Source organism: Choloepus didactylus, chromosome 8, assembly GCF_015220235.1.
Source record: "Choloepus didactylus isolate mChoDid1 chromosome 8, mChoDid1.pri, whole genome shotgun sequence".
NCBI classification, from domain to species: domain Eukaryota; kingdom Metazoa; phylum Chordata; class Mammalia; order Pilosa; family Megalonychidae; genus Choloepus; species Choloepus didactylus.
In genome coordinates, this window is record NC_051314.1 from 129,589,519 (window position 1) to 129,614,757 (window position 25,239).

The window sequence follows — 25,239 nt, forward strand, 5'->3', positions numbered from 1 at the left end:
GTGTTACTGGATTCCGCATGGTTGTGTATATTTCATTGCAATTTCCTGTGGAGGTTAGTTTGCACTCAAGAGTTGACCAGTGCAGGAGGTGTGAAATAAACAGTGTTCTCTCCCCCAAAGCTAGTCCTGACCACTGTCTCTGAGTGCACTCACTCCCTCTCTGGCGGGAGGCTTCCCTTAGCCAGTACACAAGTCCTTAGTAAAAAGGCTCTTTTATGTCCTCCAGCTGACAGGTGTAAAAGATGCGTTTATCCGGGAGACAGCTTCTGTGGCTGTTCCATTGCAGCTCTGAGAGTCCTAGTGTGAGGGAATGTGCCCACACCTTCCAACTGTGGCAGGATCCAGCTGGGCCTGTCTTTTTATATCCATTCTTGATGTCATTGGCCTCTTCTGCCGCTTTCATATGGTGCCACTCCGTGGGTCTGGTTAGTCGTGAAAACAAAAGGAGAGAACATAGCCTGGTTGTTAATGAGTTCATTGCCAGTTTTCTCATGAAATATACAAACGAATCTTTTCATTTTTTTATTTTTAAGAATTACAACTGGGAAACAGAAATATAAACTGAAAAGTCTTCCTGCTATAGCAAGAGGTTTAAAAGATGTATGATGTTGAAAATGAAATCATTCCTAAATTAACTTTTTTTTTCTTACAAAACACTGTACATTATGTTCCTGTGTGTTGAATTTTAAAAAAAATACTTGGATATTCATGTAATATATATAAAGGTTTGGTGAATGAGCTTTAGTTAGAAAAAAAGCTGGCATCAGCTTTCATCTGTGTAAGTTGACACCAATGTGTCATAATATTCTTTACTTTGGGAAATTAGTGTATTTTATAAAAATAAAAAAGTAAAACGATTACTACAGGTTAAGATAATTTTTTTACCTGTCTTTTCTCCATATTTTAAGCTGTGTGATTGAAGTACCTCTGTTAATAGTTTCTTGGTGTAAAGTTGGTTAAAATTTCATCTGTTTATAGATCATTAGGTAATATAATGTATGGGTTGTCTGTTGGTTTGGGGAGACAGTAGATGGAGATTTTGTAACAAGGGCTTGTTACACAGTGATATGGTAATGATAAAATTGCAGTTTATCTTGCCTTTTCATGTTAATTTGAGGACTGGATAAAAAGTTGGAGATTAAAATTTGATGTGCAACCTTTAAAAAAAAAAAGCATATCATACAAACATTTTTATTTCTAGTGCTAATATGTGGGATACTTACCTTTAAACCCAACTCAGTTTTGATCTCTAGTTCTCGGCACAGCTTCTTGGCTGCCTATTTTGAGTTCAGCTGCCCCAACCATATCCCAGATTTCGTGGGGTCCCTAATCTTGTATCTTCTGGGGTCTTAACCAAGATAGCTACCCGACAGAGGACAATCGTCAAAGGCAGAAGAAGAAGTTGCCCTCTCACTTAATCCTTGTGTTGGTATCTTCAGAGTCTTCCTTTGCATCATCTTCTATTCTTCTACCTTCAAGCAAGCATCCCTTTCCTGGTTCTCTCCTCCTCTCATTGCTAGACTTCTTGAATGGATGGTATACTTCTCTTCCAACTTTCTCATTACTTAGACTCTTCTTAACCCTTGCAAAGTGATTTTGTTCAAACGACTTTGATACTCCCTCAGTGAAGGTGCCCTTTGAACATTCACACCCAAGGGTCTTATTTTAGTTATTGTTCTTGACTTTGCAATATGCAATGCAAAGGTTGACCCTTTTCTTCATTGGCTTTGTGATAATATACTGCCCTAATATGCCTTCTACTTCTCTGGTTAATCATTCTTTCACTTTCTTTCTCCCACCCCCGAATGTGGACATTTTCTGAAGATCATTCCCCACCCCACTTCACTCCCCCCCCCCTTTTTTTTTTACTACTCTCTTCTTCAGAAATCTTCCTACTTCCATAATTTCAGGTTTTTTATCCAGAGATGATCTAGTCCATAAGTCCAGATCTCACTTCTCTCCTATGCTCTAGCCCTCTCTCCCCATTTTCAATACTTGATGGAGACAGTGAGAGTGAGGTAGCTTAAAAATTCAGTTTGACTAAATACATCAACCTATTAATTGAGGAAACAACATATCCCAGGCCCACTAGATTGTGGCTTAATAAGCAAGAATAATATACAGAGGACATGGTAATCAAAGAAAACAGGGTTCAGAGAAACAAATATTATTAGGGTGCATCCTGAACTGTTCCAGGGAGAGGCACATGGGGTCTTGGGAAAGTAACAATCTGGTCTCTACAGAGTTGTTTCCTTTTATAGAACAGGCACATTTTATGGAATTTCCCAGCATCTAGATAACATGTCTCACTGTAATTCCTGTTTTCCTTATTCTGATTCTGTGCTTACCAAGGAATCTTCCAATTCACATTTGGTTTCCCAGACAGGACGAAGTAGGTTAGCTTATGGCATTAGAACCAGCTCTTATATAAATGAATCCATTGACATGGATGTGAATTCCGTAGTTAAGCATTTGTCGGGAGTCTGATACTTTTCGACTTTGGTAAAATAATTCAGCTTCTGGACTGATACTTCCTGAGCGCAAGGTTGGTATTTTATTCCCTGTAGGGTCGTGTCTGGCAGAAAGCAGGAACGATCCCCGTAAACCTGTCATCTAAAGAACGATTTCACGCACACGTTCTCACAAGATCCTGCACAACCCTGATGAGGTCGTCTGTCTTAGGGTTGAAATAACTGAAGTCCAGACATACTAAGGTTTCACAAGAGCCGAGACCAGAATACAGGTTTCCCGATTCCGCGACAGCATCTCGCTCCGGGGGATGTTTGGTAAATATTGGCCAATTAGATCAAGTCCAGTGGTACATTTTGCACTAACTGGCGGAGGGAGTGGGGTCTCCAGAATCAATCGAAGACCCCCGCACTTGACTGGAGGGAACGAAAGTCCGTCAAGTCCAGCGTTGCGAGCACCAGAGAAAACGCCCGCCCTAAATCCGTCGCGCACGCGCGATGGCGCAAAAGAGAAAAGCCCCGCCGAACGCCGGCGGTGGGGCATCGGCGCGTCCGGGCGCGTCCTGTAGTGCGCACGCGCAGCAGGACTCGGGGACGTGATAACGCAGTACGCTCTGCTGGGAGGGCAGCGGCGATTTCGAATTCCGGGGCGTTTGGTTCGGGTTCGTAGCTGGCCTCGCCTCAGTGAAGCTGGGCAAGAGGGTGAGCGCGGCGCTGCATGGTGACAGAGTTAAGGGCGAGCAAGAGCCGGAGGAGAAAGGGCGGAATCCGGTGAAAACTCAAACAAGGGGGAGTGCTGTATGCGTTGGGACCTCTGTCTGCTAGGGCCTGGGCGAGTTTGGAGCGGGGAAAAAAAAGTTCCGGAATTGGGAGGAGGCGGGGACTACATGTGATTGATGGGCCAGAAGCCAAGGAGAAGGGACGGGGAGAAGCCGACGGGGGCGGGACCTTGGGTTGAATGGGAGTGGTGCGTTGATGGAATGATAATATCTAACACGTGTCAGGGGCTTCAGTTTGGCCCGGCCGGGCCCGGTGCTAGGCGCTTTTCACGTTATCTTATTTTGCGCCGTTGTTCATCTCTCTTTTACACGTGAGGAAACTGAGGTTTAGTAGATTAAGGAACTTAAGCAAGAATACAGCTGGTCTGTGCTCGCCTGCCCCTTACGGAATCAGGGGGAGCAGGGTTGAATGGATAAATGACGAGGTTGTTGGCGGAAGTGTCACAAAAGTGGAACTAAATACTTGTTAGGTAGCGGTTGGTTCTTACATAGTGAAATCCCTGTGAGGATGGAGATGGGAGGGGAGACAGAAAGCCAAAGCACGGTGAGACTGTGGGGTTCTGCCCCAGGACCCCGCCCAGCTGTGGAAGCACTGTAAGCTCTACAGCTTGATGCGGCTCTAGATCAACAACAGGTGAAGAAAATCCTTTCTGTTGAGGCGGTGTTGTGTCCCAGGTATGTGAAGGTCAAGCATTTTTGGAGCATAAAAGTAGTATAGTACTTATAGCTCATTTATACTCAGTAAGTAAATAGTGATGGATAATTGAGGAATGAAGACATTTAACACTTTCAGAACCAATATATACCTGAAGTGCTTTCACATATCTTACCTGGCTTAATGAGCATGAGACTGTCATACTGGTGTTTGCCTTAGCACTGGTGGAGAATTCTAAGGAGAACTCGTGGGAGGCCATGAGTGTCCTTCATGCTGGGAACCTGAAGAAATCAGAGGAATTTACACCAAATGTCCTTAATAGGGCTTATGAATCCATTTTTCATGAATGTATTTAAATGCTTCTTTTAATTTATGATTTGTCCTGTGCTGCTCTGTAATAATGCGATCCATAATTACCATCCACAAGGAAGTGAAATAATTACTTTTGCTCTGTATTTTTTCATGTGGTCATTCTGAAATTTGGTAACCAAGTCTTTTTTTTTTTTTTTCCTCTCCTCCTCTCCCTTTTCCTACCCTGGTGGGAGGAAGAGTGAGGAATAAAAAGCTCAAGGGTTTGGGAGCCTGGCTGAACCACCTGCAGAATGACTTTGGGCAAGTCACTTAACCTTTCTAAGTGTCAGTTTCCTCATCTAAATTAGACTTAATAAAAATTCCTACTACGGAGGGTTTCTGTGAGGTTATATGAAAATATTTAAAGAACTTGCTCCTGGACTGTCCCATATTCATGCCATGGGACCTCCTCTCCCCATACCTCTGATGAATAAACCCTTCACTTATAACCCCTGTAAACTTCACCTGTAACCTTCACTTATAGCTGACTGTTCATTCATTTATCAGATTTTTATTGAATGCCAACAAGGTGCCAGAGCACTAAGTTCTGAGTTCTGGGGACAGTGATGAACAAGACAAAAGAGGTTCCTCCTTTTATAAAGAAGCTAATAGTCTAGTTGGGGAGAGGACAGTAAATAAAATAGGTTCAGAGAATGCTAAGAGCTATGAAATAAAATACAGGGTAATCTGATAAAAAAAGTGACTTGTGGCAGGGTGGGGGGTGGGAGGGGGAAGTGTTTGTCCACGAAAGGGTGGCCAAATAGAAGAGGCTTCTCTGAGAAAGTGAGCTGAGTCCTGACTCTTGAGGACTCCTCATTCCCTGGGTTGGGGGCACAGCAAGTGTGAGGCCCTGAGGTAGCCGAGTGTCATGCTATATGCCCACCCTGATCACATCAGGGCAGGTGCCTGACAAAACAGACCGGAGGCTAACTAGTGGTCTGTCTTAAAAGAAAAAGAGATGCTGATCAGATTTTCTCTTGGGATTTAGAACTAAGAAACATGGCAAGAATTTTCCCCTCAGTGGAAGCTGAGGTTAAAAGGTAGAAGGGACTGAAGAGGCCATGTGGAGGCTGAAGTTTTGAGTGAGCAGAAACTGAATATGCAGAGGAAGTCAGTCAGTGGCTATAGCTGGCATGTCAATAATCACAGGATGAAAAGCCAAGCATATTTCTGTTGGTGAGGTTCCCAGGGCTGGCTGGAAATCTGAATGACCCTGCAGTTCTAGTTTGCAAGAGGTCCCACCCCATCAGTATCTTCTGTTCTTGGTTTTCCCAAATAGTCTAAATGCTTAATCTCTCAATTATTACCTTTTCAATAAGCCCCTCTTTTACTAGCTGGCTCTTGCAACCAGATGAATCTGATTAAAACAGAGCCATGTGAACCTGGGTTTGAATCCCTGGTTCTTCTCTTATTAGCCATCACTTTGAGCAATGATTTAACTTCTGTAAGCACCACTGTATAGCAGCTGTATCCTTATAGATTAAGTAAGATAAAACTATTAAGGGCCTGTGGAAGGTTTGACCCACAATATGTGCTCAAAATTTGTTAGACATTTTTCTTTTTTCTTCTCACCCTTTCCTCCATAGTTCAGTGGTTTTTTGGTTACGAACCTCCCTCTAAGTATTGAATTTTCCTAGTTTTGTCACTTTTCTTTGTAGTAATCCCTCCACCTCAACAGTCCTTTTTAATTGCCCCTAAACTATAACTGGAAGAACAGTTTGGCAACTACCTTTCCCTCATACATGGAGTGACAGTGTCACTTGTTTTGTTGAGGCCATTGTAGAGAAAATGTGAAAGGCTTTTAGATGATTGATATTTGTACTTAGAAGAAATGGACCAGGCATGTAGCCAGGAGAAGTGACTTCCAGAGGGAGAGGTGTGGGAACCAAGATGGGAAAGTCAGTCCTTCAAATGGTGATTAAAGGGAAAAAAGAGTATAGAAAAGCCAATTAGGTTCAGACAAAGAGGAAAATAAAGGTGGTTGAGCAGAAAAGCTCTTTTGAGGCCTTGGCCTGGCAGGGAATTGGGAGGCTGTTCTAGTAGGCCTTAGTCACTGCAGAGAGCTCTCCTGCTCTGGAATCAGAGGGAAAAGCTCTTATTTCTTGAGGCCAGAAAAATTATTAGGAGGGGCTCTGGTTTGTACTGGAAATGGAGAATAGGGTGTGCTAAAAAATAAACTAGCGATATCTGTAAATTTGGATATATGTGTTAACTTGTGCCATCTAAATATAAGCAATATTTGTAATTCTCTGTCTGTGTAATGATTTTCTAGGTCTTCACAGCAGAATAAAGTGAAGCATTTTTGGCAGGCAAATGCTGCATTGCTGAGACGTAGGAGAAGAATGCTGCAAAAGTAATTACTAAGCAACATCCTTGAACCCAGGGGCACACATCTTGAGAGAGAATCTCCAAGCCTTTCTCAGAGGCATTATCAAGGTATCCAAGCAGTGGTGAAATGACAGGGGAGTTTGTGTTTAGGGGCTTTCCTAGATTGCATTTGGCTCTAGCCATTTCTGATAAATGTCCCCAGATGGGTTGCATGATTTTGTGTAGCTTCATGAGGGTATACAAAGGATGGAGAGAACATGGCTTCTGTCAGCACAAAAAATATACAACCTAAGGAGAAATTCCATAACAAGTATGGAGACTGCTCTCAAGTACAGCGCTAGATTTCAAGCTGGTTCTCCCTGGCATGTCAGAGAACCACTAGATTTTTTTTTTCCCCCTAGGACCATGGCTAATAAAACCCAGGAGGTTGGTGGCATCCAATTCCCTTTTCCTTATACACCATATTCCATCCAGAAAGACTTCATGTCAGAGCTATACCAGGTGTTGGAGGCTGGAAAGATTGGGATATTTGAGAGTCCAACTGGCACTGTAAGTATAAATTGGCAGGGCCTAAGAAGGGTCCTGGGAGACAACTTAGAGGCAGGCTTACTTGGTTTGATTATTTGCTTCTGCTGAGATTGTTATAGTTTGAATTTGGGCAAAGAAGCTTATCTTTAATAGTCTCTTCTCTTTTAAATAGTTAGATACAGGCCCCAGGGTCTGAAAGAAATTAGGCTAAAGGCTACCGAGAATTTGAATGGCGGTGGAAACCATGACCTGTAGCACTGAAACTTTTCTAGATTTCTCATACAACTGCTTTGCTCTTGAGAAATATTAGAAATTACTTTGCCTTCTTCACATATTGTTTTGGACTCCAGGAACTAGGCTCCTGAATGCTGGAGGGATCCAACACAAGGCGCCAAAGTTTTTCCTTCTTAGAAATAAGGGAGGGATTTATTAGAGGTTGGCCATTGAGGATGAGTAGGGCTGCAGTGAATGGTTCCCAGCTTCTCTTCTTCCTGTTACCTTTTATAGAAATACTACATGATAAGAAACTGTGTGTGTTGATGTGAAGGATCTCAACTAGGCCACAACCTCCTGGACATGAGGACCTTGTCTTCCTCATCTCTGTCCCTGTCGTCTATCAGAGCTTGGTAAATTTGGCCAGAGGGAGCCCTTAATGTGTGTGGTGACTAAATGAAGAAAGACTCATTCCTTCTTTTCTGACTTGCTGGTAGAACCATGTCACTCTCTCTTGAGATGACACACAAGTGTCCTGGGACAGAAGTGTATCGACTGGGATACTCTCTTGTTCCATTTTGTTCTTTCATATACAGGAAGTGGGAAAGAATAAGTCCTGCTTAACCTCTCACATTCAAAGAGTGTGTTGGTATTATAGCGTTTTCATGGCTGCTGTTGAGAAGCCCAGTGGAGATCTGCGTTTCATTCCTTTGTGACCTGATCCTTGCCCACCCTCTGAAGTCTTCAAGATCTTCTCTTTATCCTTTGTGTTCTGGAATTTCATATTGATGGGCCCATTGTGTGTTATGTTTAATTCCTTATGCTGGGCACTTGACGGGCTCTTTCAGTCTGGGAATTTAGATCTTTCAGTTCTGAGAAATTTTCTTATGTATGATAATACTCTTCCTCATGTTTTCTTCTTAGTATTCCCACTCACTGGATTTTGGGCCTCCTGGTTAATCCTGTAATCATTTTTCCTTCTGATTACCCATCTCTTTGGGCACCCTTATCTGGAGCTTCCATCCCCACCCCCACCCCCTGCTGCCCCAGTTTTGTTTTGTTTTTTGTTCGGTTTTTACTTTAAGTTATACTTTCTAGAGATTTCTTTGACTTTATTGCCCAGTCTTTGTATTCAGTTTATCTCTGCTATCATGCCTTTAGTATTCAAGAACTTGTTCTTATCCGCTACATTTTTTTTTTTTCTCTAAAGTAGCATCCTGGTCTTGTTTCATGGAAGCAGTATCTTATCTTTCTGATGATGTAGATTATAGTATTTTTTAAAATTTATTTTTTAACTTCTTATTGTAGTAAACATGTAGCTCCAGATTTCCCATTTTAACCACTTTGAAGTGTGCAATTCACTAGTATTAATTACATTTACAATATTGTACTACCATCAGCAATGTCTATTACCCCAACTTTTTTATTACCTCAAACAGAAACTCTGCACCCCTTAAGCAATAACTCCTTCTTCCCGGCCCAACTGCCTTGCCCCCTCCCAGCCCCTGGTAACCTATAATCTTCTGTCTCTATGAAGTTTGCCTCTTCTAAGTATTTCTTGTAAGTGAAGTCATATAACATTTGTCTTTTTTGTGTCTGGCTTATTCACTCAACATGATGTCTTCAGGGTTCATGCTGTAGCATGTGTCAGAACTTCATTCCTTTTTATAGCTGCGTAATATTCCATGGTGCATATATACCACATTTTGTTGATCCATTCATCTGTTGATAGGGATTTATTAGTTTACAAGTAAACTAATTCTGAGGCTTTGAAAATGTGCAGATCAAGGCTTCAACAGGTGATCTGATGATCCTGGACTCTTCTGTCACGTGGTGAGGTACATGGCGGTGTCTGCCTGTCCTTCTCTCCTGGGTTTCATTCCTTTCAGCTTCTGGCTGTTCTGTCTGTGGCTTTCTTCCTGAGCTTCTGTGTGTGTCCTTCTCTCTCCGCTTCTGTGTGTTTCCCTCTCTGTTTCATCCTCTTATAAAGGACTCCAGTAAGAGGATTAAGTCCCACCGGGGACACACCTCAACTAAAATAGCCTAATCAGAAGGTCCCACCCGCAAGAGGTGTATATACCCACAGGAATGAATTAGCTTTAAGAACTTGATCTTCTGGGTCCATAACAGCTTCAAGCCAGCACAAGAGGGATTGCTAGGTCATATGGTAATTGTATTTTCAACTTTCTGAGGAACTGTCAAAGTGGTTTCTGCAGTGGCTGCACCATTTTACAAGGCCACCAGCAGTGTATGAGGGTTCCTATTTCTCCATATCCTCGCTAACACTATTATTTTTAAACAAAACAGAAATTTATTTTTTGTAACATAATTGCCTAAGGGTGCCATCCTGGACTCATAGAATGACTCCATAGTGCAGGGACCCCAGTGCTTTCTGTTTTGTGACTGCCCTTCTCAGTGCACAGCTTCCATCTCATGATCTGATGTGGCTGCTCCAGCTTCAGGCATCATGTCTGCAGTCCATTTTGGGGGTAGAAAAGAGGAGGGGAGGTCATACTCCTTCTATTTAAAGTAGCAACTCAGACGTTGCATACATCACTTATGTTTGCATCTGTTAGGCAGGATCTGGTCACAGGGGCTATAAGAGAAGCTGAGAAAGGTAGTTTTTAACTGGATTGCCCTGCACCTAGCTTAAATATTTATTGCTAGAGAAGAAGAGAATAGCTATTAGGAAGAAAACTGGTGGTCTCTACCATAGAAATTTTGGTTAAGGGGATTTTCTATACCCTTTGTACCGGTTTAAATGTATTATGTCCCCCAAAAACGCCATGTTCTTTGATGCAGTCTTGTGGGGCTAGTCATATTAGTGTTGATTAGATTTTGGAACCTATTGATTGTTTCCAAGGAGATGTGACTCAGTCAACTGTGGATAAGACCTTGATTGGATAATTTCCATGGAGATGTTACCCCTCCCATTCAGGGTGGGTTTGAATTTAATCACTGGAGCCATATAGCAAGCTCAGACAGAAGGAGCTCACTGCTTGCTACAGCTACGAGGGACACTTTGAAGAATGCACAGAGAGCTGAGAGTGACGTTTTGAAGAGGAGCTGCAGCTAAGAGAGTACAAAATGCCCCAAGAGCAGCATTTTGTATTATGCCGTTTTGAAATGTAACCTGGGAGCAAGTGGACGCCACCCACGAGCCTTCTGAGTTAACAGAGTTTTTCCAGATACTGATGGCCATCCTTCAGTGAAGGTACCACCTTACTTTGGACATTTTATGGCCCTAGGACTATAACTTTGTAACCAAATAAACACCTTTTTATAAAAGCCAATCCATTTCTGGTATTTTGCATAAGGTAGCATTAGCAAACCGGAACAGCCTTTAAGCAACATCTTTTTTTTTTGTCAAAATACCTACTAAATATTTCATAACAGACATTGGGTGAATGACAAGGCACTGGGCTTTATATTATGATGCAGATATCTTGTTTCTAAAAATGCAGAGAAATTGAACTTTTGATTAAAATTTCATCTTAAACACATGAAGCAACCAACTTCCATTTATTTGAATTTATGTGAGCAATAAATAATGCCAGGAGGCAAGGCATCTTTATTCTTCATTTTCTCTAATGAAACTGAGGCTGGCATTGGGAACACTGGGAAGGGTCTCTGGGTTCAAAGCCTGAAACATCACTTCAGAGGGATCATTCATAAAGAAATTTGCTAAATGAGTGAATCCCAAGAAAAGACCATTGAAGTCTCTGGTGTACTGCAAACTTTGGTGGCTAATACCCTAGGTAAACCTGCTGAGAAAGAAAGAATTCCCCTTAACTTACCAAACTGATAAACTAATTTACGTTTTGCATATAGGTAGACAAACCTTATGGTATAAAAAGCTATAGGGTCTTGGGGACATGATAAAGCAAAATCAAAATCACATTAAAAAATAAAAGATATCCTTATGACCTAAGGGTTATCCCCATCATTTATGAAATAGCAAAAGATTAAGAATCTCTTGCACTTTAAATCCACTTAGTTGTTAACCTTCTGAACTTGGTTTCTCATGAACAGTGCTGTAACTACTACTACAAGGATTATTTGCCCTTTCACCTAATTCTCCCTTTTTAAGCCTTTTACTTTTTTAAAAGCAGTTTTATTGAGATATATTCACACACCATACAATCTGTCTGAAGTATACAATCAGTGGTTCACAGTATCATCATCACATAGTTGTGCGTTCATTACCACAATCAATTTTAGAACATTTCATTACTCCAAAAAAAAAACCCCTGAAGCATCCCAGACCCCCGCTCCCCATTATTGACTCTTAGCATTGGTGTGGTACATTTGCTACTGTTGATGAATGAATATTAATATATTACTGTTAACTATAGTTCATAGTTTACAATATACCCCTCTATTAACTCCTTGTAATAGTGACATATATTTGTTCTAGTTCATGAAAGAACGTTTTTATATTTATACTATTAATCATAGGCATCATTCACCATAGGGTTCACTGTGTTTTACTGTCCCATGTTTTATCTTCTAGCTTTCCTTCTAGTGGCATACATGACTCTAACCTTCCCCTTTCAGCCACGATCACACACGTAATTTAGTGTTGTTAATTACACTCACCGTAATGTGCTACCACCACCTCTATCCATTTCCAAACATTTAAATTCAACCTAGATAAAAATTCTGCACACATTAAGCAACTGCTTTCCATTCTCTACCCTCATTCTATTTCCTGGTACCTGTATTCTAGATTTTAACTCTTGAGTTTACTGATTATAATTAGCTCATGTTAGTGAGTTCATACATTTGTCCTTTTTTCTCTGACTTATTTCACTCAACATAATGTCCTCAAGGTTCATCCATGTTGTCACATGCTTCAGGACTTCATTCCTTTTTATAGCTGAACAATAATCCATTGAATGTATATGCCACATTTTGTTTATCCGTTCATTGTTTGATGGACACTTGGGTTGTTTCCATTTTTTGGGAGTTGTGAATAATGCCACTATGAACATTGGTGTGTGTGTGTCTGTTCACATCCCCGCTTTCAGTTCTTCTGAGTAGTGGGATTACCAGGTCGTGTGGCAATTCTATACTTAGCTTCCTGAAGGAACTCCCAAACTGTCTTCCATAGTGGCTGCACCATTTTACATTCCCACCAACAGTGAATAAGTGTTCCTGTTTCTCCACATCCTCTCCAACACTTGTAGTTTTCTATTTGTTTAATAGCGGCCATTCTAGTAGATAACGGAAAATCTTGTGGTTTTGATTTGTGTTTCCCCAATAGCTAGTGATGTTGAACATATTTTTTCATGTGTTAATTTTTTTTAACTTTTTATTGTAATGACCTATGTGCATTTCAAAATTTCCCATTTTAACCACTTTCAGTTGTTCAATTCTGTTGTATTAAATACATTCACAATATTGTGCTACCACCACCTGTCATCTATTTCTCTATTTTTAAAAAAAATAGCCACCCTAGTGGGTGGGTTGTAGTATCTCGTTGTGGTTTGATTTGCATTTCTCTGATGACCAGTGATGTTGAGCATGTTTTCATATTTTTATTGGCCATTTGTGTATCGCTTTAAAGAAATGTCTGTTCAAGTCCTTTGTCCAGTTTTTAATTGGACCATTTGCCTTTTTGGTGTGGAGTTAGGACTTGTAGTATTTTGAAGGTCTTTTTTTCCTGCATTGTCTCTGTTTCCTCTTGGTTCTTTTTTTTTTTTTTTTTTTTTCTAGTTTGGGTTTCTATGTTTTGTTTGGAGCTTTTCTTCAAATGTCTGGTGATCCTTAACTTGTCTGTTGGTATTTAAGAGTAAGCCACTAATGAGCCTATGGAAAGGGCAGTAGAATGGGCTGGCTGGGGACTGGTGTGCCTCCAGTTGTCACTTTCTGTCGGATTTTCCCTGGAGCCATTCAGTTTCTCCAGAGAAGGCCCCTCTAAACTCCTGCTTAGTGGTGACAATCCTGAAAGCCAGTATTCTTGAAGCTGCTTTGGGGAAAGTGGCTTCAGGTGTATAGTCTTTCACTTCACCATGGCTTTCAGTCTGGCTTCCTCCTCCACTCTTTACTCTCCCTGCTGTCTGCAGAGCTTACTCCGGCTCAGCTTCTCCAGAGAACAAACCTCCTGTCTTCTGGCAGGAGTGGGGACTGGCACCTGTGCCTTTCTGAGGGCGTCAGAGGCAACCTCTGCAGGCACTTAGGTTTAGTGTCTTTTACTCTGTTGCATCAGTTCCATTTCTCTCTTTGCTTTGCATCACTCCCAAAACTTGTGATTGTCCCCTCTTCCACTTTCTTTGTTTTCATGGGTTTAAACCTTTTATATTCCTTTGGTATCATTTTATTGTGTTTTGGAAAAGAGTACAGAAGGGTGCATGTTCATTCACCTTGCTTGATCGGAAGGCCCACCCCTTTCTTGGAGCTCTTTCTTACTTTGACTTCCTGTAGAGGGCCTCTCCCCCTTCTCTGGATCTTTCCTTTTCAGTGCTCTGCCCATTACACATATCCTTCTCCACAGCCCTTTAATTACGGATGTTCTTATTTCTGTGGTCTTATCTCATCCTGTACATTCTCTGGGTGATTTCACCTACACCCATTACACCCATGACTTCATGAAAACATGAGTCAATAAATTCCTGTGGTTCAGCCAACCCTTCATATGGTAGTTGTTTTAGCAGTCAAGAAATTGAAATGGTACCCCAGAAAACAACATTGTTCAAAGCTAGGTATTCTGTGGGCACCTTATTAAATTTATTTCATTACTAGGTGAGCATTTGGTTATACGTCCTTTTAACATTTTCCAAAGTAAAATTTTTGTGGCCTTATTTCAGGATATAGAACTGTGGGGCCTCAGTTTTCCTTTTGTTTTTATGTTAGAGCATACCCATGGTTATTTTTGGACAATAACCTTGACCCTATCCTCAGTAACTCCCTCAGCTTGCTTCCAAGTAGAGGGCCCTGCCTCTCCAAGCAGGCATCTGTCCCTGAGCCATTGTTACAGGGTGATGTCTTGCCAGCCCATAGCTCACTGACTGCCAAAGCTGATGGTTTCCCACATCACAGGCAGCACACAGTGGCTCTCCTCCTCCCATGCCCTGGTCCTACCAGGTTGTGCTGTCTAGAATTCTTTGCCATTCAGTATCTATCCAAAGCTGAGGAAAATGGTACACATGGGGGATTTTCTGAAGATGTGTAATCCTTCTACTCTTCAGAAGTGTCATTCTCTCCCGGTGCCTTTCAAGTATCGGATGAAAGCTATGGGCCCTCATCCAAGGATAATAATAATATTTTTTTTTTATTAAAAGCAAAAATAATAGCAAACTCCAGTTGTTATGCACCAGGTGTTCTAATCCTGGCACTGGCTTTGACCTATATGTTATGTGTGTTAACGCTTGTAACGACTCAACGAGGAAGGTACTGTTATTGTTATTCCCAGTTTTGTGTATGTGGGGACAAGCCCAGAGAGGTTAGTCTAAGGTCACTGAGTGGTTAGCAGAGTAGCTGGTGTTTGACCCAAGCTGCCTGGCCCCAGTGTCTGGAGTCCTTAGCACTGTGCTCTGCTGTCTCCCCGGCCCCTAAATATGAGCACAGGCCATTTACCTAGAGTTCTTCCACGCCCAGTTAGGTTCACAGCCCTCTGTGGATGCTCTGAGGCCCCCCTGGGTGAAGCAGGCCTGGAAAGCCGACTGCCCAAACCGGAGGGTGTTGTTCACTCTGGAGACTCACCTGAACTGACACGTCCTTTGGACACTGGAAGAAGCAGCCTGTGAGACTCATTGTCCTACCTTCTCTATAGGACCAACAGGGAAAATCCTTTTAGGTCTTTAAATCAAGAATTGTGTTCTCCAGAGTAATTAGTTTGCTTTTTAAAAAAATTTCAAAACTATGACTCAAGTGACTGATGATATTCTATCAACAAGTTAGTTGCATTGAAGGTTAGAGCCAAATTTGTAGTCCCTGCTTAGCAAGTATGTAGGATTTTATACTGTGCAGTTTTTTGGCCTTAACTCCTTTGGGGGAATGTTTATTTAATTTCTCACCTTCTTCCAATTATGTTAACTTGGCTGCATTTGTGTATAACCTGATAAGCCACTTTAAATTCTTTTGCGGGCAGTGAGCTATATACTTAAACAAATAAAGACACTCTTTCTTGCTTCTTGGGCTTAAATTTATTTCTTTCTTCTTCCCATCTGACTGGCTATTCTATTGCTAGTTCTTTTCCTTTCCTTTCCCAGGATGTCTTAGACCGTCCTCTGATATTTAAAGCCAGAGATGGAAAACAGTCATTTGGGAACCTTTGTGTTATCCTCTATTTCTGAAAATCATTTTTCTTCCTGTAGGGAAAGTCCTTAAGTCTTATTTGTGGGGCCCTCTCCTGGCTCCGTGACTTTGAACAGAAGAAGCGGCAAGAAGAGGCTCAACTCCTTAAAACTGGAACCGTCCCTTTAAATGATGGGAAGGACCAGCCCCCATCTCCCTCCTGCCAGGACACTCCAAGCACCCTGGGGCTGGCTGGAGAACCTGACTGGGTTACTCAGTTTGTGCAGAAGAAGGAAGAACGGGACCTGGTGGACCGACTGAAGGTGAGGATCTGGGATAACAAGAAGGGGGAGTGATCTTGGACACTGGGCTCTCAGGAGTCTTTAGGGTTCATCCCTAGATTTAGGCATCATGTGCTCTCCTTGCCTCTGCAGTGCCTCTAAGCTCTCCTGCCAACTGCCTTGAGTCAGTGGTGTGGCTCCTTACTGTCTTTTTTGAGCTGGATGTCAACAGGCCTTCTTTAGACAAGGGGTTGGTGGTTCTCATTCATTACCCACCTCGGGAATGAGCCTAATCGTGGCCAAGGGCAGCATGGTTTAATGGCTGCAAACAAAATTAAGGAATGAATTTAATTGAGGATATGTGGCTTTGGGAGGGAAGACACAGACTTTCTGTACTGAGCAGCAGGGCCGGGGTGTGGAGAGGCTCAGGGCCTGGGGAGTGGGTTGGACCATGTGAAGGGGCACCCGGCTGAGCAGCCCCAGACTGTCTAGGGAGGCCTGGCTTTGGGCTTCCTGCAGGAGTTTCCTTTACAGCTGCTTCCCTCTATAGGAGGAGCAGATCAGGAGGAAGAAGCGAGAAGAACGCCTCCAGCAGATCCGCCACAATGCACAGCTGAAGTATGCAGCCAAGCGCGTGGTGAGTGTCACCCTAGAGGGACCGGGACTGGGGCCAGGCAGCGCGTACTGCTCAGGGTTTAACTCCTGTGGGTGAGTGGCCAGGACCTCACTCTGACCCCCACCAGCTAAATTCTCATTGCCCAGTAGTTGGGCAGGTCGAGCCGAGGCATTGAGACCTGAGATTAGATTCCTTCTCCAGTAAAGCAGCGAGGCCTGGGTGCAGGGGTGTGTGCGTGTTGTACTTGGTGCCTGGAGGCTGACTCTCGAGGAGGTGGGGGCACCAGAACTGAGATTTCTTTCTCTTCTCACCTCCAACACCCGCATGTAGAGACAAGAAGAAGAAGAAACTGAGAATCTTCTTCGCCTCAGCAAGGAGATGCTGGCAGCAGGAACGGAGACTGAGCAGCTCAAGCAGCTGGAATCGGGGGAGGAGGAGCTGGTCCTTGCTGAATATGAGAGTGACGAAGAGAAAAGAACAGCCAGTGGGTAAGACAACTGCCTCTACTTTCCACCACTCCGTCCCAAGTTTCTGGCAGGGGCTCCCAAGAGGCAGCTCCTTCCCTCTTGCTGCAGGAGAGGCAGGCTTTTCTGTCACTCCTGGGTGCCTGGTGGGATAGCATGCCAGCCATCTGCCTGCGCTGAGCTTTTCTCTAGGCCAGGTCATTCTCAGGGCACATAAATGAAGACAACTGATGCCAGCCCTTTCTGTACACCAGGCACTGCTTTACATGTTCCACGGACATGAGCTCAGTTGTCCTCACAACAGCCCAGTGGTGGCAGTGACACCTGTCTCCACCTCACACATAAGGAAGCTGCAGCACAGCAAAGCCATTGACCTGGTAGGGCCACACGGTGGGAAGCAGAGTTGCTGGTGCTCGAGCCCTGCTGGTCTGGCTCTTGAGCCTGTGCTCCTAACACAGCCCAGATTATGCTGTGTAAAGTGTGGGATGTAAACCATCAAGGGAGCCTTGGCCTGTGTTTTGTTTTTGGTTTTCACTGGAAGGTTTGGAGGTGTCTAGTTTATGAAATGTAACCTATGGGATGAACCAGAAAACACTGAAGATAACAGCTGGGTTGTTTCTAGACCACACTCCCTGCTCACAAGATCCGTTTTTCAAACATGCTTTAATTTCACAACCCTTTTGAGGGTCTGCTCTAGGGTATGGCCCTGTTCCAGTTGCCATGGATGTAGAGACGAGCAAGACAGATGTCTCTGTCCTCGGAGAGCTTACGTTTTAGTATAGGGGGCACACAATAAATACAACAACAAAGAGCACTTGTGTAAAATTAGCATATTTACCTGTAAGGAAAATAGAGTAACCGGGATACAGTAGTGGGGTACAAGTGTAGGCAGAGAGATCAGGAAAGACCCACTGAGGAGGTAACATTTGAGCCAGGACCTGCAGGATTAAAAGGAGCTGTGGGAAGACCTGGGATGAGAGTTCTAGTTAGAGACCTGCAAATACACTGGTCTGGATAGTGGAACAGGTTTGGTGTGTTTCAGGAACAGACAGAGGACTCAGGTACCAGGGCAAAGAGCGAACAAGGGAGAGAGAAGCAGCAGGAGGCAAGCAGACACAATTCCACAGGCCTTGTGGGCCACGTGAGGAGTTTGGATGTTATTCTCAATGCAGGGGAGGCAGCTCTTGGTTGGAGCGTTTTGAACAAGGAGTAATGTGAGCTGCTTTGGGCTTTAGAGAATCCCTCTGGCTTTAAAGTTCAGTGGCTCTTCCCCAAAGGCACAAGTGCTCCTAGACATTAGTCCCTCAGAGGCACTCAGCTTGGAAGGGGTCTTTCCTGCTCCTCTGAGGTGACTTCAGGTCCCCGGGTGTCCTATATTCTCATTGACACTGTGGTCACCAGCTCCACTGCTCAAAACCTTCCACCACCTTTCTGATGCCTGCAGGGTGAATCCCCACCCCTTCACTGTCTGTTCCGATATACCCTCCAACTTCACCTCCATCTGCTCTTTCCAGACACCCAGTGGTCCAGCTGCCCTGACTTTTTGTAAATGTGCCACATCATCTCCCTGTTCTGAGACTTTACAGATGCTCTCCCCTCTGTCCAAAATGCCCTTCCCTCCTCCACTGGCCTGTTTCTTCACCCCAGGCTGTCAGCCTCACTCCTCTGTTTCACACCTCATTTTGCACTGTCTCTTAGTCTGTCACCTCACTTCCTGTCACCAGGCTCTGAGCTTCTGCAGGACTTGAAAACACCCTTTTTTAATTTTTAGATTCCTGGAGCTGATATTGGGTTTAGCATGCAGGTGTGCCGGAAAGAAGTTGTTGAATCAAATGGACAAACAGCGGTTATTTTCAATCCCTTAGTATATTGCCAACTGAGAAATCCAGAAATACCCAAATGTTAAAGCCAGAGGTCTGTGATGGGTTGTTGGGGGTTTGTGACCCTTGTCAAATTATTTGTAAAATTTTGTGTAGGTTCATTTTTTCTATTAAGTGAGGGTCTGTCACCCAGGGGAGTGAATCTCCCTGGCAACGTGGAATATGACTCCCGGGGAGGAATGTAGACCTGGCATCGTGGGACGGAGAAAATCTTCTTGACCAAAAGGGGGATGTGAAAGGAAATGAAATAAGCTTCAGTAGCAGAGAGATTCCAAAAGGAGCCGAGAGGTCACTCTGGTGGGCACTCTTACGCACAATTTAGACAACCCTTTTTAGGTTCTAAAGAATTGGGGTAGCTGGTGGTGGATACCTGAAACCATCAAACCAGAACCCAGAACCCATGAATCTCGAAGACAGTTGTATAAAAATGTAGCTTATGAGGGGTGACAATGGGATTGGGAAAGCCATAAGGACCACACTCCACTTTGTCTAGTTTATGGATGGATGAGTAGAAAAATAGGGGAAGGAAACAAACAGACAAAGGCACCCAGTGTTCTTTTTTACTTCAATTGCTCTTTTTCACTCTAATTATTATTCTTGTTATTTTTGTGTGTGTGCTAATGAAGGTGTCAGGGATTGATTTAGGTGATGAATGTACAACTATGTAATGGTACTGTGAACAATCGAAAGTGCAATTTGTTTTGTATGACTGCATGGTATGTGAATATATCTCAATAAAATGAAGATTAAAAAAAAAACAAAAAACAGAGAGGGTCTGTAATTTTCATTCTATTGGTAGAAGATCTATGACCACTCCCCAAAAGGTTTAAGAACTGTGGAAGTAGACTCCTACTACCTGTAACAGCTTTCTGCCATTTCCCCCTTAGTCCTCTCAGTAACTGCCTTGTAGAGCCATCACGGTACTGCAAGGTTACACTGAATTCTCCTGTTTCTGCTTAAAACTTTCCAGAAGAGAAAACCTACCCCATTTGCCTCGTTAGCAATTTTTATCCTCTTGTAAGTTTCCTGCTGCCTTATCTGCCTCCATTAAGCACTTCCTGGGATCCCTGGAGGGAAGGAGAAGGATGGCTGCTGGTGGGTGAGGACAGCTCAGAGACCTGCTCTTGGCCCCCAGACCTGGCTTAGAATGAAGGCTTTTGACTCACCCAGGGCTGGGGCATTGCACTTCTTCATGTGCCCAACTCGGGGAGGGGCAAGCGGGCAGGGTAGGCTACATACACCCTTTCCATCTGCTTCAAACCTGTGCTTCCACTCTTCTTTTCCTTACTTCCCCTAAAACCCTTCAAGAACAAGATAAAGAACTTGAGTGGAATTGGCGAATATTAGAACAAAGTGCTTAGGGTCTGGGCAAGAGCCGTTAGTCCTGCAGGTTAGCTTACACAGCTTCCAGTGTCCTGGTAGAGAGGGACATGAGTAATTCCCAATGCCAAAGTTTTGCTTTTTTTTTTCCCACACATCCAGTCTCTCGCCTAGATTCTGCCGAGTCTGTTCTGTGCTATGTGATTTAAATCCAAGTCTTTGGACAGAGCTGACTGAACAGTTCTTAACTGATCATGAAGTTAACCCTATAAATAACTCCTCTTCTAATAGCCCTAGGCAATTGGTATCTGCCTTTTTTAATCATTGGATTTCTAGGTGGAAAAAAGTTTCATTTTATTCTGTCTGATGCTTCTGTAGGTAGAGTATATCTGTAAAAAGATTGTATGTTTTCTCAGGAGCCTAGACTGATAAGATTGACGAAATTTTAAGCAGTATAATGGAGGGCCAACCTTCTTCGCACCCCCCATCCCAGTGCTGAGGGGTTCTTATCCATGTTAGAAAGGGCAAACTGAGGCACAGGGAGGAGAAGAGGGTGATCTTCTCCTGTGGTCCTGTGGGAGAGGGTCTCAAATTCATTGTCATTCGGGGCTTCATTGGGGAAATAATGCCCAGAGTTCCTGCTGTGTGCCAGGCTCAGAATGGGTCCTGGGGAATCAAACAAGCCAGATCCAGTTTCTGCCCTCTTGGGCATTACATTCTGATGGGGGTGGGGAGTGTCAGTCGACAGGCCAAGAATAAGCAACTTTGAATAAGATGAGTATTACAAAGGACAGGTGCAGCATGCTGAGGGACTGTATCACAGGGCAACCAAAATCCAGGGAGGTCCAAGAAAGGCTTCCTGGTGGAGGTAATGCTTATGGTGAGCCCTGCAAGTTATAGGAGCTGGCTAAGTGAAGGGAGAGGCGCAGGGAACGGCATGTCCAGAGATCCTGAGGTGATAAAGAACAAGATTCTCCTGGGGAACTGAGAATAGCCCAGTTTGTAGGGCATGTGGTGAGGGGAGATTCCCCTTAGATGACTGACAGAGGCAAGCAGTGAAGCCAGGCCTTTGGCTTAGGACTCGGGTTTTGGGAATCTCTTGCCCCTCTCCTTTCTTTCTACATTTCCTTGTGTTCCCCAATACTGAGTGGCAGGAAGAATGCTGTTGATGTTTGTCCAGTGGGATGTGCTCAATGAACAAGCGAGCCTCGGCTGTCCTGGTGGAACCCCTTTGCTGGGCTGTGGCTGTCTCCTTTCAGGCTCAGAGCTCAGGCTTCAGTTCTGGTGGCTTCGGAGGAAAGGGACTGCATCTTGTTTATCACTGAATTGAACATCCAGGGCTAGTTGCTGGCACATGACAGATGAGGTGCTCAGTAGATGCTTTCCTAGTTGACTTGAATTTGCTGAGAGAAGCATGTTCTCTTTCTGTTTTCTTTTCTCTCTCTCAGAGTAGATGAAGACGAGGAGGACCTTGAGGAGGAACATGTAACTAAAGTAAGATGCCATGTCCTTGGGTACTTCTGATTGCTCCTGAGTCCAGGGCCACCCAACCCCAGAGAAGGCAGGCATTCCTGCACCTTCTTCTCACCCTCCTGTCATGAAGGGTTCCAGCCCACTGGGCTCTGTGACTGCCTGAAGGCAAACCCCTGTGCTCTCTTGTCACTCACTTGGCGGCTGGCTGTACACCCTGGGATACCTCTCCTGGGAGGGTTGCCTGGGTTTCTGTGCCCCAGGACATCTAGGAGCAGCCATCCTGGGCCAAAGACTCAGGCAGGTTCTCTCTCTCTTGGGTGGTGGTGGGAGGTGCTGGTGCAAGACAAAGTAAGAGCACTTTGACCCTTGAACTTCCCTTCCCATTTGTAGTTTCACTTGCTTGGGGTGCTTTAAGATACGAGTGGTTCTGAACATTTCTCAAATTTAAAAATATTGGGTTTCATCCATTTAAGACTTTTGTTTTCTCTTTTAGAAGTATTTTTTTTCTACTTTTCTCTCTTCCTATCCTTAAGTCTTCTAAACCTTAGCAAAGTAGAGTATTTAACTTGGCCTCTTCTTGCTTTACTGCCACCGCATCCTCAGAGCTCTTTGGGGGATGTGTGTGAACCAATCCTCCCACCTCCCCAAACCCCAGAACATTAGGAGTCATTGCTGTGTTAAGAAACACCACTAGGGTTTCCTTTCCTAAGATCCCGAACCCCTTGCTTGGGATTCTGTTGGGTTAGAGGTGGAGTGGAAGGCGTTAGGTTTGTTGGGTGGCCCTTAAATGTCTAGAGCCAAGGGTGAGTGAGAGAATCCCTGGGCCCCTCCGTAGGTGAGATTCGACATGGGGTGTAGTTACCTTGCCTCAGGTGTGTACATTTGAGGCCCCTCTCCCTATTCCCTCAGTCTCTTAGGCGAAGACTTTCCTTGATGTGCAGAGAATATTGTGGAATGTTATATTCTCTTCTTTGAAATCCCCATCTTTTCCTCTGACCAGATTTATTACTGCAGCCGGACACACTCCCAGCTGGCCCAGTTCGTACATGAGGTTCAGAAGAGCCCCTTTGGCAAGGAAACCCGACTGGTCTCCCTTGGCTCCCGGCAGGTAGACAGAGGCAGAGGGTCTCTGCCCAGCTGCCATCCTGCCCCTCACCGTGCCTTCTCCGTGCCTTTGTTTTCCTTGTCCAGGTCAGGGAGAGAAGGGAGAGGATCAGACACTTCCCTGGCCTGGCCAGGCTTAGCAAAGAAGAGAGGACAATGGGATGGGGAGTGTAGTGCTGGCGTGACATTTAGCAGCTCCATTCCTTTGACTCTTTCTCCTCTATCTTGTAGAACCTCTGTGTAAATGAAGACGTGAAGAACCTGGGTTCTGTGCAGCTTATCAATGACCGCTGCATGGAGATGCAGAGAGAAAGACATGGTAGCTACCAGCTGCCACCCCTGCAATGGGGAGGGGCCCTTTGGGACCAGCATGTCACCTCAGGTGGTCCTGGGAAAGGGGGATGCACTTGAAGTGGCAGAGGAGCTACAGCGGGGTGGACCAGGGACATGGAAAATAAAAACAGTATCTTAGAGAGAAATAATGTGTCCTTTCCTGAAAGACCTTCCCCTTGGGGAAGAGTGTTCTTGCATTCTGGGTCAGTCTAGTCTATAACCTTGGCTTCAAGATGATTTTTTAGTGGCTTTTTATAGGGAACACAGAGTAAAATACCAGAATGCTATGATGGGACCACAAGAAGCTGCGCCTAGAAGGGTTTTATAGCCCCACCCGTGGGAATTGTTCTTGACGTTACTGAGCCGGAGCTTGACCCCACAGTTAGTTTTTTTTTCTGCCTTTGCTCCCATCTTGTCTGAACCACCTCAGAGAAGAACAACAACACTGAGGAAGAGAAGCCCAAGCGAAGAAAGCGGGAGAACAGGGCTGCCTGTCCCTTCTACAACTACGAGCAGATGCAGCTGCTCTGCGACGAGATCCTGGTGGAGGTAAAGGACATTGAGCAGCTGGTGACCCTTGGGAAGGAGGCACGAGCCTGTCCCTATTACGGGAGCCGATTTGCCATCCCTGCAGCCCAGGTGAGTGTCCTGGAGTGTTGGGGAGTAGCTCTTGGCTCCAGTGGTTGTCTTGGCCCTGAGGGAATTCCTTATTTCTCTTTAATTCAGGAGGGTGCCCCCTACCATGGCTAGATGACCAGACAATGTGTGCTCTCCTAGCCTGTAGGGTCCAGGGAGGTTCAGGATTCCTTGGAAGCTCTGGGCTTTGGGGCCAGTTGGCATTATTGGGGGATAGCAGATAGGAGCCAGGAAGGAGAGTGCATTCCCGGTGAAGCCACAGTGAGAACGCCAGGGCAGAACCTGAGTGGAATGCCAAAGGGAGTGGCAGAACATAATTATATTTCCAGTGATTGTCCCAAATTTACACCTCTCTGCAACACATGCAAGTTCTGTCTTCATTAGACTTACCCTGTTGAATACAAGCATACCTGAGAGATATTGCAGGTTCGGTTCCAGACTACCACAATAAAGTGAATATTGCAATGAAGTGAGTCACAATTTTTTGGTTTCCTGGTGCATATAAAAGTTATGCTTCCACTATAGTAAACTCTATTAAAAGTATGAAATACTCTTTAAAAAAATAATGTACCTGCCTTAATTAAAAATTACTTTATTGCTTAAAAATGCTAACCATCATCTGAGCCTTCAGTGAGTCATCATTTTTTTGCTGGTAGAGGGTCTCACCTTGACGTTGATGGCTCCTGACTGATCAGGTGGTGGTTGCTGAAGGTTGTGGTGGCTGTGGCAATTAAAATAAGATAGCAATGAAGTTTGCTGCATTGATTAACTCTTCTTTTTAAGAAAGATTTCTTCTCTGTAACATGCAATGCTATTTGATAGCATTTTACCACAGCAGAACTTCTTTCAAAATTGGAGTCCGTTCTCTCAAAACCTGCCACTGCTTTATCAACTAACTTTATGTAATATTCTAAATCCTTTATTGTCATTTCAACAATGTTCACAGCATCTTTACCAAGAGAAGATTCCATCTCAAGAAACGTCTTTCTTTGCACCTCATCCGATCACATTTTATCATGAGATTGCAACAATTCATTCACATCTTCAGACTCCACTTCTAATTCTAGTTTTCTTGCTATTTCTACCACATCTGTAGTTGCTTCCTCCTCTAAAGTTTTTTTTATATTTTTATTTTTTAATGCAATTTTTTTGAGATATATTCACATACCATGCAATCATCCAAAGTGTACAATCAGTTCACACTATCATCACATAGTTGTGCATTCATCACTATAATCAATTTTTGAACATTTTCATTACTCCAAAAAATAAGTATAAAAATAAAAATAAAAGTAAAGAACACCCAAAATATCTCATACTCCTACAATCACAGTCACATCGTATAAGCTATATAGTTATATAACAGTTTTATTTACACACAATACAATCCACCCTAAGTAAACAATCAGTGATTCCCAGTATAATCACATAATTATGCATTCACCACCACAGTCTATATGAGGACATTTCCATCTCTTCCCCAAAGAAAGAGGAAAAGGAGGGGAAAAAATGAAGAATAAAAATACAGAAGATAGAAGAAAATTTTAAATTTAATTAAAAAGTCAGACACCA

The 25,239-nt window shown here is 43.7% G+C and overlaps 1 protein-coding gene across 5 annotated transcripts in view; it reads left to right on the forward strand.

Moving 5' to 3' along the window:
• The first annotated feature begins 3,078 nt into the window (after positions 1 to 3,078).
• DDX11 (DEAD/H-box helicase 11) overlaps positions 3,079 to 25,239 on the forward strand; it is a 38,745-nt gene continuing 16,584 nt past the window's right edge. For 3 of the 5 annotated variants that reach the window (XM_037845045.1, XM_037845046.1, XM_037845047.1), the window contains exons 1-10: positions 3,079 to 3,170; positions 6,526 to 6,689; positions 6,983 to 7,130; positions 15,641 to 15,883; positions 16,392 to 16,478; positions 16,788 to 16,945; positions 21,570 to 21,615; positions 22,595 to 22,702; positions 22,930 to 23,017; positions 23,462 to 23,670. In XM_037845045.1, the coding sequence (XP_037700973.1) occupies positions 6,987 to 7,130; positions 15,641 to 15,883; positions 16,392 to 16,478; positions 16,788 to 16,945; positions 21,570 to 21,615; positions 22,595 to 22,702; positions 22,930 to 23,017; positions 23,462 to 23,670 (1,083 nt within the window). In that variant the 5' untranslated portion in view covers positions 3,079 to 3,170; positions 6,526 to 6,689; positions 6,983 to 6,986. Of the gene's footprint in view, positions 3,171 to 6,525; positions 6,690 to 6,982; positions 7,131 to 15,640; positions 15,884 to 16,391; positions 16,479 to 16,787; positions 16,946 to 21,569; positions 21,616 to 22,544; positions 22,703 to 22,929; positions 23,018 to 23,461; positions 23,671 to 25,239 lie in introns of those variants that run through there. The other 2 variants (XM_037845048.1, XM_037845049.1) reach the window with 2 other exon arrangements.